The sequence below is a fragment of the Neoarius graeffei genome, chromosome 16, assembly GCF_027579695.1.
Source record: "Neoarius graeffei isolate fNeoGra1 chromosome 16, fNeoGra1.pri, whole genome shotgun sequence".
Taxonomy (NCBI): domain Eukaryota; kingdom Metazoa; phylum Chordata; class Actinopteri; order Siluriformes; family Ariidae; genus Neoarius; species Neoarius graeffei.
In genome coordinates, this window is record NC_083584.1 from 20068488 (window position 1) to 20080987 (window position 12500).

A 12500-nucleotide genomic window follows, 5' to 3' on the forward strand; every position below is an offset into this window, starting at 1 on the left:
ACAGGTGCTTGTTTATATTAACGCTCATACACAGGGAAAGTACAAGAAACACTCCACATAATGGAATGTTTAAAAAATAATACAAGTCTAATAACAAAGAAAAAATATATAAGAGCTGATGTGGTGACTTTTTTTTTTGTTAGTTGATGTGTGTGTAACATTTACGGGTTATCACAGGTGCAAAGTTTCCCATAAAGCAGTGCAACGCTTCCTAGCACTGGAAAGTCTTCAGGACAGAGGAGTTTCTGGAGGTTTTTTTGGCGAAATGAGGAAAAAAAGTTTTTATTTATTTATTTGAGAGTGAAACAGAGATGCTGGAGCGTGACCAGCTGTTTATCTCAGCTATAACATCAGTAATAACAGGAACTAACTTGTCTCATGGATGTTCACTAAACTTTAAATCTAATCATTTAACCCTTTGATGCAAAACATGGGTCAAAAGTGACCCGGCTGAGTTTTTATCTTCTATATCTCATCTCATTCTCATTATCTCTAGCCGCTTTATCCTTCTACAGGGTCGCAGGCGAGCTGGAGCCTATCCCAGCTGACTACGGGCGAAAGGCGGGGTACACCCTGGACAAGTCGCCAGGTCATCACAGGGCTGACACATAGACACAGACAACCATTCACACTCACATTCACACCTACGGTCAATTTAGAGCCACCAGTTAACCTAACCTGCATGTCTTTGGACTGTGGGGGAAACCGGAGCACCCGGAGGAAACCCACGCGGACACGGGGAGAACATGCAAACTCCACACAGAAAGGCCCTTGCCGGCCACGGGGCTCGAACCCAGGACCTTCTTGCTGTGAGGCGACAGCGCTAACCTCTACACCACCGTGCCGCCTCTTCTATATCTTTGCAATAAATTAATTCCATCATTCAGTATTCAAGGTATTCCTCAATTAACTTGTTTTTGATCATCATACATCCTTATTTTATTTTTTCCTTTCTTACTTTTGGAATAAAAACCCTTTTTGTATCACTACCCTTCTAATGCACAACATGGGTCAAAAACGACCTGCATTCATTTTCCAGGTTATTTCATGTACGGCTGAGTGTTTCTATGATATACTTCTGAAATAAATTCATTTTGTCATTTACTTTTCCAAATATGCAGTAAACATCTTGTTTTTGTTTAGCACAAATCATCATTTTTATTTTTCCTTTCTTAAGTTATGAGCAAGCACAGCTTTTGTAATTCTACATCAAGTTTACACACATGGGTCAGAACCGACCCGCATGCATTTACTCCAGCGTTTGGTGGGAACTGTGAATTGTGCTTGTGTCAGACATTTCACAGCTCAGCACAGCGCCCTTTGCCCATCTAATACATGGAAGTAATGTTTTTCAATTGTTCTAACGTTACCTTAGAAAAAAATTGATTATGTTTAGGTTCCCTTGAGAGTGAGTAGATTACTTGTCAGAAAGTTACAAGTAATTACTATTAGCTACCGAGCTGTTGACATATTCTACTTTAGTTAGCTAATTTTATTGTAGTTGGCTTAGCTAACTACATAGTTAATAAATAAATAACTGGCCCCATTCACTGCTAAAGTAATTACTTGAAACAAATTATTATTATAGTATTAAGACATTTAATTTTAAATCACACTTGGATGACCCATGTGTAGTAATATAAAAAGTATTTTTGTTCATAAAGTAGGAAAGAAAAAATTAAATGAATGATTTGTGGTAATTAAAAACAAGATATTTAAAGAATACTTGGAATATTCAGTCATAAAATAAATTGATTTCAAAAGATAGAGCAAAGAAAAACTCAGTCAGCATGAAATAACCTGGAAAATGAATGCGGGTCATTTTTGACCCATGTTGTGCATTAGAAGGGGTGTGCATATGTTTTGCATCAAAGGGTTAACTAACTATTACATCCAGGGTGTGTCGTGGTATGGGGTTGTGTCAGTGACCTTGGCAAAGGTAACTTACTCTTCTGTGATGAAGCATTAGTGTAGAAATGTACGCTGAGATTTTAGAGCAACATATGTTGCCTTCAAGACGACATCTTTTTTCCAGGGCGATTTCAACAAGGCGATGCAAAACCACATTCTGCTCACATTACAAAGGCATGGCTGTGGAAGAAGAGGGTGTGTCCCGTCTGTCCCCAATAGAGAATGTGTGGCGAATTTTGAAATGAAAAAATATGATAATGACAACCCTGTACTGTTGCACACCTTAAGACTTGTTTATAGGAAGAATGGAACAAAATAAGACCTCAAACACTTCATCACTTTCAACATTACATGTTGGGTAAGTGTGTGTATGTTAATGTTTATGTGTTGTGGTTGTGGGTGATTGTGTGTTGGGTGAGTGTGTGTTTGTACAGCATGTGTGTGTTAACGTCTGTGTGTTATGGTTGGTGGAGATAGTAGTTTAGCTTTACAATCTGTAAATTTTATTTGTTTTTATTATTAATATGTTTTTTTTTTTATTCATTATTCCATCAACCTGCCCAGGGACTGCAGGCGGAAAGTAGCAATCTGCTATAACCTGGCACAAAGCATATTATCTTGTTGTACAGGGTTAATGTTTTTTTTTGTGCACTGTCCCTGATATGAAATAAATTACAATTACAATTACAATTACTTGGTGTCTTCAGTCCCTAAACATCTTAAGGGTTGTGAGAAGGAATGGAAACATTATAAAGTGGTAAATGCTTCACCGTGCCAACTTTTTTTTTTTTTAAATGTGGTGCAAGAATCAAAATTGAAATGTGTGTACTTCAAAGAAACAATAAATTTCATCAGGTTAAACATCAAATAATGTGCTGTTGTATTGTTTTGAGTCCAATACAGGTCAAAGATTATTTACAAATCATCGTTTTCAGTTTCAATTTCTACATACCATCCCAACTTTTTCAGATTTGAGATATGATCTTTTCTGGGCGGCACGGTGGTGTAGTGGTTAGCGCTGTCGCCTCACAGCAAGAAGGTCCGGGTTCGAGCCCCGTGGCCGGCGAGGGCCTTTCTGTGTGGAGTTTGCATGTTCTCCCCGTGTCCGTGTGGGTTTCCTCCGGGTGCTCCGGTTTCCCCCACAGTCCAAAGACATGCAGGTTAGGTTAACTGGTGACTCTAAATTGAGCGTAGGTGTGAATGTGAGTGTGAATGGTTGTCTGTGTCTATGTGTCAGCCCTGTGATGACCTGGCGACTTGTCCAGGGTGTACCCCGCCTTTCGCCCGTAGTCAGCTGGGATAGGCTCCAGCTTGCCTGCGACCCTGTAGAACAGGATAAAGCAGCTAGAGATAATGAGATGAGATGACCTTTTCTTCTCTTTATATTTCTCTGTCCTTTTATAAACTATTTGATTTGATTTTTCTGACACTCAATTTTATTTGATTTCTTTTTTTTCTGAATTTTTATGCGATTCAATTTTTCTAATTTCTTCCATTTTTATGTCATCATCTTTTAATCTTTTTTTTGCATTTATTTACTTACACTTTTCGCATTACTTCTGTTTTATCCTTTCTTTCAAACTGCATTTTATATGATTTATTTCTATTTTCCCTCATTCTTGTTTTTATAATCTCTGTTTTCTATGATTTACTCTGTTTTTATTGCCTCTTATTCCTTTTTTATTTTCTATCTCTAGCTTGATTATTTCTGTTTAAAATTTTTGAAATTTCAAAACTATTGTATGCCGTCTTCTCTTTTAGAACCTCATTCTTGAGTTTTCTTTTACAAACTTTATTTTTTATAATTTCTTCTGCTTTCATTTACTCTTAGTCTTGTTTTTCTTCTTCTTATTATTATTATTATTATTATTATTGCTCATATTTGATTCTTATTATTGTCTCTTTTAGTCTTTTTTATTTCATTGTGAATCACTCGGATGTGAATTTTACATATGGAAGGTGCTATATGTATAAACATGAAGGTTTTTTTAAAAATTATTATTATATTAGATCTTTTTAAAAATCATTTTATTGCATTACATCTCTCTTCACACATTACTCAGTCCTTAAGGACCAGGATTAGTCTAGAAAACTGTTCCTATGTATTTTTAAAAATTATCAGCCCATAAGGTGACGTGACGTGATGTGACATTTCCCACTGTTCTCCGTCCTCAGTGTGTCCGTGTGTGGTTACTGATTATATTGACATTTTATAAAAACAATAGCAGCTTCCACTTTGACATATTAAAGAGAATTGTGTTGCTTTCCAGGCTGCTAACTAAACGCCCCCAGCCTCTCCTCCTGTCTCCACACAGATCCGGTTACGTAAAGCACAGCACCCCACCCACTGTGTTTATTCACACGAGAGTGTGTGGGTGCGAGAGTGTGTGTGTGTGTGTGTGAGAGAGAAAGAGATTACTTGTCAGATAATTTATGTTAAATAAGAATACTAAACTCATGTGCTGCGATACAATGCTGAAGAACACCGCTGAAGAATTACCCAGAATGCTCTGCACCAGAGAGCTGTGTGATCATGGGTGTGTCTCTCTCTCTCACACACAAAACACTCCTCAACACATTTATCACACAAACACACTGTAGCATTATCTACTTTCCTTTCTATCGCACTTTAAGCCTCTTCTGTAGAACTTTCCATCGTTTGGGGTTGGGTTTTTTTTTTTTCCCCACAACGTTTTACTGCTTTCATTTTCTAACATGATTAGATCACTGAATAAAACGACACTGACACCAGTTTTATAATCTGCAGCACACCTGGTTCCTTTTCAAACTTTTCCCAGAGGGATAATTTACATGATGCTGAGGGGATCAACATACAGCAGATGTTGTTTTGTGTGTGGGGTTTTTTTTTTTTTGTATATCATAAAGTTTTCAGAGTCTGAATGAAATTAAACTCTGACTTTTCAAATTGGTTTAAACTGATTCAGTGACTCTAATTCAGTTTGACTTGTCAAATCCAATATAATGTGGGGTTTTTTTTAGTAATTTGCTGTGTTAGAAATATACAATAAGGCCAACAACATGGAGGAAAAGCAACACAAAGTGAAAATACAGATATAATCTTTTTTTGTTTGTTTGTTTGTTTGTTTGTTTGGTTGGTTGGTTGGTTTTCTCCCATTTAGTCACTGGTTAACCAGCTCAGAGTCGTTACTGTACGAGCCAATGTGACTGCTGTCCAAACAAACTATAATCCGATTTGGTCATTTGCAATAATTTGCACTGCAGACATTCAGTCGAAATCAGATTGGAGGAATAAATCAGATTCCCTCTGCTGTGTGAACAAAGCCTGGAATACACAGAGTTTACAGGATTAGCACGCACGCGCGCGCGCACACACACACACACACACACACACACACACACACACACACACACACAGAGCTGTATCATTTCTGGAGAGTCTAATCTACAGACAGATTGGATCATACACCAAACTCCTCATTCACATTCATCCTAAACCAAGATTCAATGGAACGAGACAACTCTCCCCCCATCCCCCAAGAAAGCAAAAAAAAAAATCTTCCCAGTACCTTTTCATCCCAAACTTCCACCTGATCCAGATTAATTAATATAAATTAACAAGCATTGTCACTTTTAATGATCTTGTCATTTCAACCATTGAAGACATTTAAAGAAAATAAAACAGTAAACTTTATCTTGAAGGAAGTTTTAACATTTGCAGACGGGAACCGTCAGGGCCTTCTAGACCTTCAGAGAAGGATCGAACATGTCAGCATTTCAAATGTTTAATTTCTCATCTCATCTCATTATCTCTAGCCGCTTTATCCTGTTCTACAGGGTCGCAGGCAAGCTGGAGCCTATCCCAGCTGACTACGGGCGAAAGGCGGGGTACACCCTGGACAAGTCGCCAGGTCATCACAGGGCTGACACATAGACACAGACAACCATTCACACTCACATTCACACCTACGGTCAATTTAGAGTCACCAGTTAACCTAACCTGCATGTCTTTGGACTGTGGGGGAAACCGGAGCACCTGGAGGAAACCCACGCGGACACGGGGAGAACATGCAAACTCCACACAGAAAGGCCCTCGCCGGCCACGGGGCTCGAACCCGGACCTTCTTGCTGTGAGGCGACAGCACTAACCACTACACCACCGTGCCGCCCACATTTAATTTCTGTTATTCTTTAATTTCTTTCATAATTTTATGATAATTATTCTCTTCTAATTCGGCCTCATTTTCTATCAGATTTGCTCTAGAACTGAAAGGGTTACTGTCCTGAAAACATTAAAATCGAGTTATCCAGTGAGATTGTTTTTTTTTGTTGTGTCTAGGCTGAGAAGAGTTTAGAGCTGCTCACTCATTGGTTAGGACTTCATTGCCAGGACAGAAGGCCATGGCAGTGTATGTTTATATAGGAAGTGACAGATGAATTAACCAATCAGATTTTGATTAATAGTGGGAGGGATGAAAAATGTATCGCCCTCAGCCTTCTCGAAGGCCAACGCGAGCTTAACCGTGAGTCGGCGCCATCAGTGCAGCAGTGAAGTCACCTTCCAGCCAGTGTAGCGTTCATCAGTAGTGTTAGCGAATGCTAATAAAGCGGTCAAGCCAGTGCTATCAAGAGCAAGTAGCACAGGCTAACGACTGAAAATCTAAGATTTCTGTCTCCAGACTCTTCTCCAGACGCACGCTCGATACAGTATTTTACACTCAGTCACCAAAAAATGAGTCCCGTTGGTAAACTATTTTTTGGCACTTCTTAAATGTAGCTACAACTCTGACCCGTTCATCATTACAACCCTCAGCACCACCCTACCCACTAAATTGTGTTCTTTTTTGTTGTTGTTGTTGTTGTTTTTTTGAACTGCTGCCCTAAACCTAACCCTGCCAGGGGATTTAAACACCAAAGCATTCCATGCTGACAGCTACACTTTGTGAAGCGTTTAGTTCTGACTTGCAGTAACATTCCTATATAATTGTGCAACCTCCATCTAACTGTCTGGCTTTAGCCCCAGCACTTCTTCTCTCCTTCCTTGTTCTTTCTCTCTCCCTCTTTTCCTCGTGGGTGTCGACTCCTAAGTGATCCTGCTGTCTGGCCGAGTGCAGATGGAGAGCATGGTTTTTATCTCACTCGATCACTGCAATAAAACAGTTATTCCACTCAATCTTGTCGTACATGGCTTGTTGCCAACTCAGTGCTACGCGCCTCGTCGGCTATCAGCTCATGTACGACTCGATTTCATTCAATAACTGTTAATTATTCTATCCACATTCACTGGATATGAGTGGTCGCACACTCTGATTGGCTATTCTACTACGAGGATATCAGCTCATATACCGTGAGGAGAGAAAAACAAAATGGCGGAGTGTGTTGCTGAACCAACTGTGGATGAAATAAAAACTCTATTCAAAAACAAACCCCCCCAAAAATACAAAAAAAAAAAATGAATAAAAGTATTTGATGGTAAGATTGTATCTTTTTTTTATTTTTCAAGAATTATTATTATCGCATTTTTCACAAATTGCTCCTGTCATTTCGCCGGTTTGTTTACATTCGAAGGGAAATGATTTTGTCCGACATTTTGTATAAAGTTTTTATTTATCGAATTTGCAAAAAATAAATAAATAAAAATGCTCTGTTTCTCAAAATCCAGTGAATGTGGATAGAATAAAACAGTTATTCCACTCAATCTCGTCGTACATGAGCTGATAGCCGACGAGGCGCGTAGCACCAAGTTGGCTATAAGCCATGTACGACTCAATTTCGTGGAATAACTGTTAAATATGCAAGAGGGATACATAGACAGCCAGATCCTGGAATGTTCCCTAGTGACGAACTCTCAACGACGAGCGAATCACTTTAGATGTGAATGAACTTTCAGAGGTAAAGCTGTAACTTTTTTTGCTGCAAGAAAGTCTACAAGATATAAGAGAAATAAAACATTTCAGGTCATGCTGATATTGGAAATAATGAACTTCTGGGATGTAGGAGTAAGTCTTCTTCGCACTGGGCCACATCACACCACCCCTTCGTTGATTATGTTCCTCTAACGGCATGCCAAGGGAACGACAAAACCTCTGTAATTTTAATCTCCGTCATCTTTGAAACTCTATTTTTCAGTTTAAGGAATTTGCCATTAAGCTTGAGACATGTAGAGCGTTTGTGTGCATCTTTGAAAAAGGTAGCATGTTAGAAAAACTAGAAAGCACGCACTTTTCCATTTTGCATCAATTCAGATACTGTGATTGGTCCAGAACTTTCTAACTAAACAAAGTGTGATCTACTTACCGGCTTCTTTGCCTTCCGTCGCCCCCTGGTGTTCGTCCAGCCTCAGGTCACTCAGCAGGTGCTCCAGGATCTTATGGGGCGTCCCGGACACCACCACATACCTGTCGGACACAGCAGAGCATGAAGAATCGGACGGGAAGTCGTCCTCAGTGGAGCAGACCGAGTACAAGCTGCTGCTCCTGTCCCTGTTGCTAAACACGTCATCGTCATCATTGTCGTCAATATAGCGGAAACGAGGGATGTCGAAAGTGCACGCTTTAAAACCAGCACTAGAGCTGCTACACTCTGACTCTGAACCCTCATCATCATCATCATCATCATCGTCATCCTCTTCCTGTTGCACAAGCGTCACCGGCTTAAGGTTTTGCATCTCTGTGCGGCTCCGGGTCATGTTGTCCTGCTCTGGAGTGAAGATGAGTGGCTCGCCCTGAGCGTTAGCCGAGCTCCAGGTACACACTGCTCTGCTCCAGCAGCTCTGGCCCAGTCTTGCTTAATGCACAAACGCACACAGCAGACACTCCCTACCCTGTGCAGAGCAAAACTGGAGCTCACATTCACACACAAGAACCTATGTTAAGCTTTATCCTTACATCTACAGACACACCATTTGACTCATCGTGAGGACACACACACACACAAACTCCTGTCTATCAGAGGCCACTGCACTGGCGAGCTCTGCAGTCTGAGTTTATAGAAATGCAAGAGGGAGGGAGGAAGCGAGAGAGAGAGAGAGAGAGGGGAGGAGGAGACGGGGGGTGATTGGTGATTGGAAGGAGGAGAAAAGTGAGTAGCTCAGCGATGGTGACTGAAGGAGGAGGAAGAAGCAGAAAGCTGAAATGCTCAAACACAGAAAGAGACAAGCAGGTCGCTCACCTCCTATCGCCGTCGTCCTCTTTGACGCCTCCCGCTGTTTGAGGCGATGCTCGATCAGACGCCACTCTCTGGAGCACCAGCACATCCTGACCCCTCTCCTTCAGACACACCCGCACCGCTCCCTCACCCTGTGCCTGAGGTACACACAAGCGAAACACATGCTTATACATGCGTGAAACACATTCCGGAGTTCACTTTCTGCATTCATCCAACACTTCCTGTCTCTTCATATTCGATACAGGAGTGGAAGATATTGTCTCCAGTTTATATTACGATAAAATTTCGTATAATAGCATATTAATAAAGACGCGTTCTCTTCGGCAGTCCATTGTTTTCAATGATGGCTGTTTTTGACTTCATTTTTGGCAGGCACGTTTGTGGGCCACAAGGCTGGGGTTAGATCGACAATATTATTCGCAGTGGTCGCTTCTGACTGTACACTGACTGTTCCGGCATGGAACGTCTACGTTCATGAGCTTTAAAATAATTTATCTGACGGTTTTCTTCAATTTCTGAGATTGACTTATTCACAATGCAGCACAATTTATTTCAATCTAGGGTATCTCCTGCCCGAGTTGTCATTCATGGCAGTGTTCTTCATATGACAACGCCTTCCAAAAACTCTTCTCTCAACAAGTCTTGCACAGAAAAAAGCCTCTCTGGACTTCTAGATCCAATCTCAAGTGGTGCACAGGAGTGCAACGAACTTGATGGATGGGGAAGTTGCCCTGCCATGATAACTAACTAGTCTAGTGGTGGCATCTGTTGACCAACATTGGTTCTTCTGCATACCACTGAAGTTGCTGTGCCATTGACCTGAAAATGACTCAACTGCCACAAATCACCATAGGACGCCCTGCTGATGATGCCCTTATTGGATGTAGTTTAACAGCATGCCCAGGACACCCAGGATGGGTTACTCTTAGTCTGGCCCCTATCCTTTGACCTGTCTGGCTTGGGTGACCTGACCAGAAGTGTAAGCTCCTGCCAGTATATCTATCAGGACTCTCTCAAGCTCCTCCACCACGACAAGGTAGTAACCCATAAAGGAGATATCCCATCCATCCATCCATCTCATTATCTCTAGCCGCTTTATCCTGTTCTACAGGGTCACAGGCAAGCTGGAGCCTATCCCAGCTGACTACGGGTGAAAGGCGGGGTACACCCTGGACAAGTCGCCAGGTCATCACAGGGCTGACACATCGAGACACACAACCATTCACACCCACATTCACACCTACGGTCAATTTAGAGTCACCAGTTAACCTAACCTGCATGTCTTTGGACTGTGGGGGAAACCGGAGCACCCGGAGGAAACCCACACAGACACGGGGAGAACATGCAAACTCCACACAGAAAGGCCCTCGCCGGCCACTGGGCTCAAACCCAGAACCTTCTTGCTGTGAGGCGACAGCGCTAACCACTACACCACCGTGCCGCCCCTAGAGGAGACATTAAATACATTAAATGGATGGACCTTCATTCAAAAGATATTTGAACTATTTCTACTATATAATCGGGCTGAGCGATATCGAAATCAGCGATATCGGGATTATGATCAATTTTGTCACAATACTGAGATCCTTTTCTGTTATATCATGGATGGTTTGATATCTTTTATTACTTTTTTCAAAATATATATATACCTTTATTAAATAATGACAAACTGACTGGAAAAAGCTGAGGCCAGGTTAAATTTTTTGTGTAAACTTTTGCCTAAATTGCAAATTTTTTTCCTAACAGTATTTTTTTTCTTTTAACCTCCTAAGGCCCAAGCTGTTTTTTTTTACATGCATTTTTTATTTCTCTTTGCTATTTGGGCTTATTAGAACCTGATTAGAATAAAAACTAAGCATCATCTTTTGATAAGATGTACTTTTAGAGAAAAAGTATGTCCACATATGTGGATTCTTGTTCCGAATTTCCATAAAGTGCTGTCCACGCATGTGACCGCTAAGCCCTAGGAGGTTAAATGCAACACAAGTGTATTGCTGGCGGTTTCTAACCAAACCTTTATATCGTGATACGTATCAAGTACCGTCAAAATGCCTTCAAGAATAGTGATTTTTTTTTTGTCATATCACCCACTCCTAAATACATATGCTCACCGGCCACTTTAATAGGAACTTGTTCTTGATTCTAAGATCCCTGTTCTTGGCTGCAGGAGTGGAACCCAGTGTGTTCTTCTTTCCACTGTTATACTTTTGCTGAGATACTTTTCTGCTCACCATGGTTGTAAAGAGTTGCTATGAGTTACTATATCCTTCCTGGCAAAAAAGTTCAAACCAATCTGGCCATTTTCCTCTGACCTCTCTTATCAGCAAGGCGTTTGTTTCCACCCACAGAACTGTCACTCACTCACTCTATGTTTTTTTTGTTTTTCGCACCATTCTGTGTAAACTCTAGAGACTGTTGTGTGTGAAAACCCCAGGAGATCAGCCGTTTCTGAAATACTCAAACCAGTCCATCTGGCTCAAACCAACACCCATGCCACAGTGAAAGAAAGTCACACTTTGAGATCACAATTTTTTCCCATTCTCATGTTTGAAGTGAACATCACTTCACTGAAGCTCTTGATTTGTATCTGCACGATTTTATCCACTGTTCTGCTGTCCAGGGATCGGCTGATTAGAGAACTGCATCAAACAGCAGGTGGACGGGTGGGTGTTCCTAATAAAGTGGCCAGTGACTGTAGTTTGAAATATCTTTTCTCCAGCTATTTCTGTAGTCATGCTTCTTAAAATGGCTCTTTGTTTCCCGAAAGCCAACACTGTGCAGAGTCAAGACATGTCATGTGCCGGTTTTTTTTTGTTTATTTTTCAGCCACGTCATCATCCGACTGATTTTCCCAAACCTCCACACATTACTGTTTGCACATTTTTAAAATAAAAGGATCACTTGTGAAAAAATTGATCTAAATGTGACTACTCTTGACAAATTTCATCTCATCTCATTATCTCTAGCCGCTTTATCCTTCTACAGGGTCGCAGGCAAGCTGGAGCCTATCCCAGCTGACTACGGGGAAAGGCGGGGTACACCCTGGACAAGTCGCCAGGTCATCACAGGGCTGACACATAGACACAGACAACCATTCACACTCACATTCACACCTACGGTCAATTTAGAGTCACCAGTTAACCTAACCTGCATGTCTTTGGACTGTGGGGGAAACCGGAGCACCCGGAGGAAACCCACGCGGACACGGGGAGAACATGCAAACTCCACACAGAAAGGCCCTCGCCGGCCCCGGGGCTCGAACCCAGGACCTTCTTGCTGTGAGGCGACAGCGCTAACCACTACACCACCATGCCGCCCTTGACAAATTTAAATCAAGTAAATAAATTAGAGCGTTCATCATTTTAAAATCCCACTGATACAACTGAGTACGTTTCCTTTTCCCTCCATTTCCTTGTTAAATTGTTAAACACTTCAGGGTTCGT

The 12500-nt window shown here is 41.2% G+C and overlaps 1 protein-coding gene across 2 annotated transcripts in view; it reads right to left on the reverse strand.

Annotated features, from left to right (window-relative positions):
- Positions 1 to 12500, reverse strand: part of rapgef5a (Rap guanine nucleotide exchange factor (GEF) 5a) — a 238688-nt gene that overhangs the window by 67737 nt on the left and 158451 nt on the right. For both annotated transcript variants that reach the window (XM_060942610.1, XM_060942609.1), the window contains exons 10-11: positions 9061 to 9194; positions 8188 to 8288 (exon numbers count right to left, since the gene is read on the reverse strand). In XM_060942610.1, coding sequence (XP_060798593.1) covers positions 8188 to 8288; positions 9061 to 9194 — 235 coding nt within the window. The remainder of the gene's footprint in view (positions 1 to 8187; positions 8289 to 9060; positions 9195 to 12500) is intronic.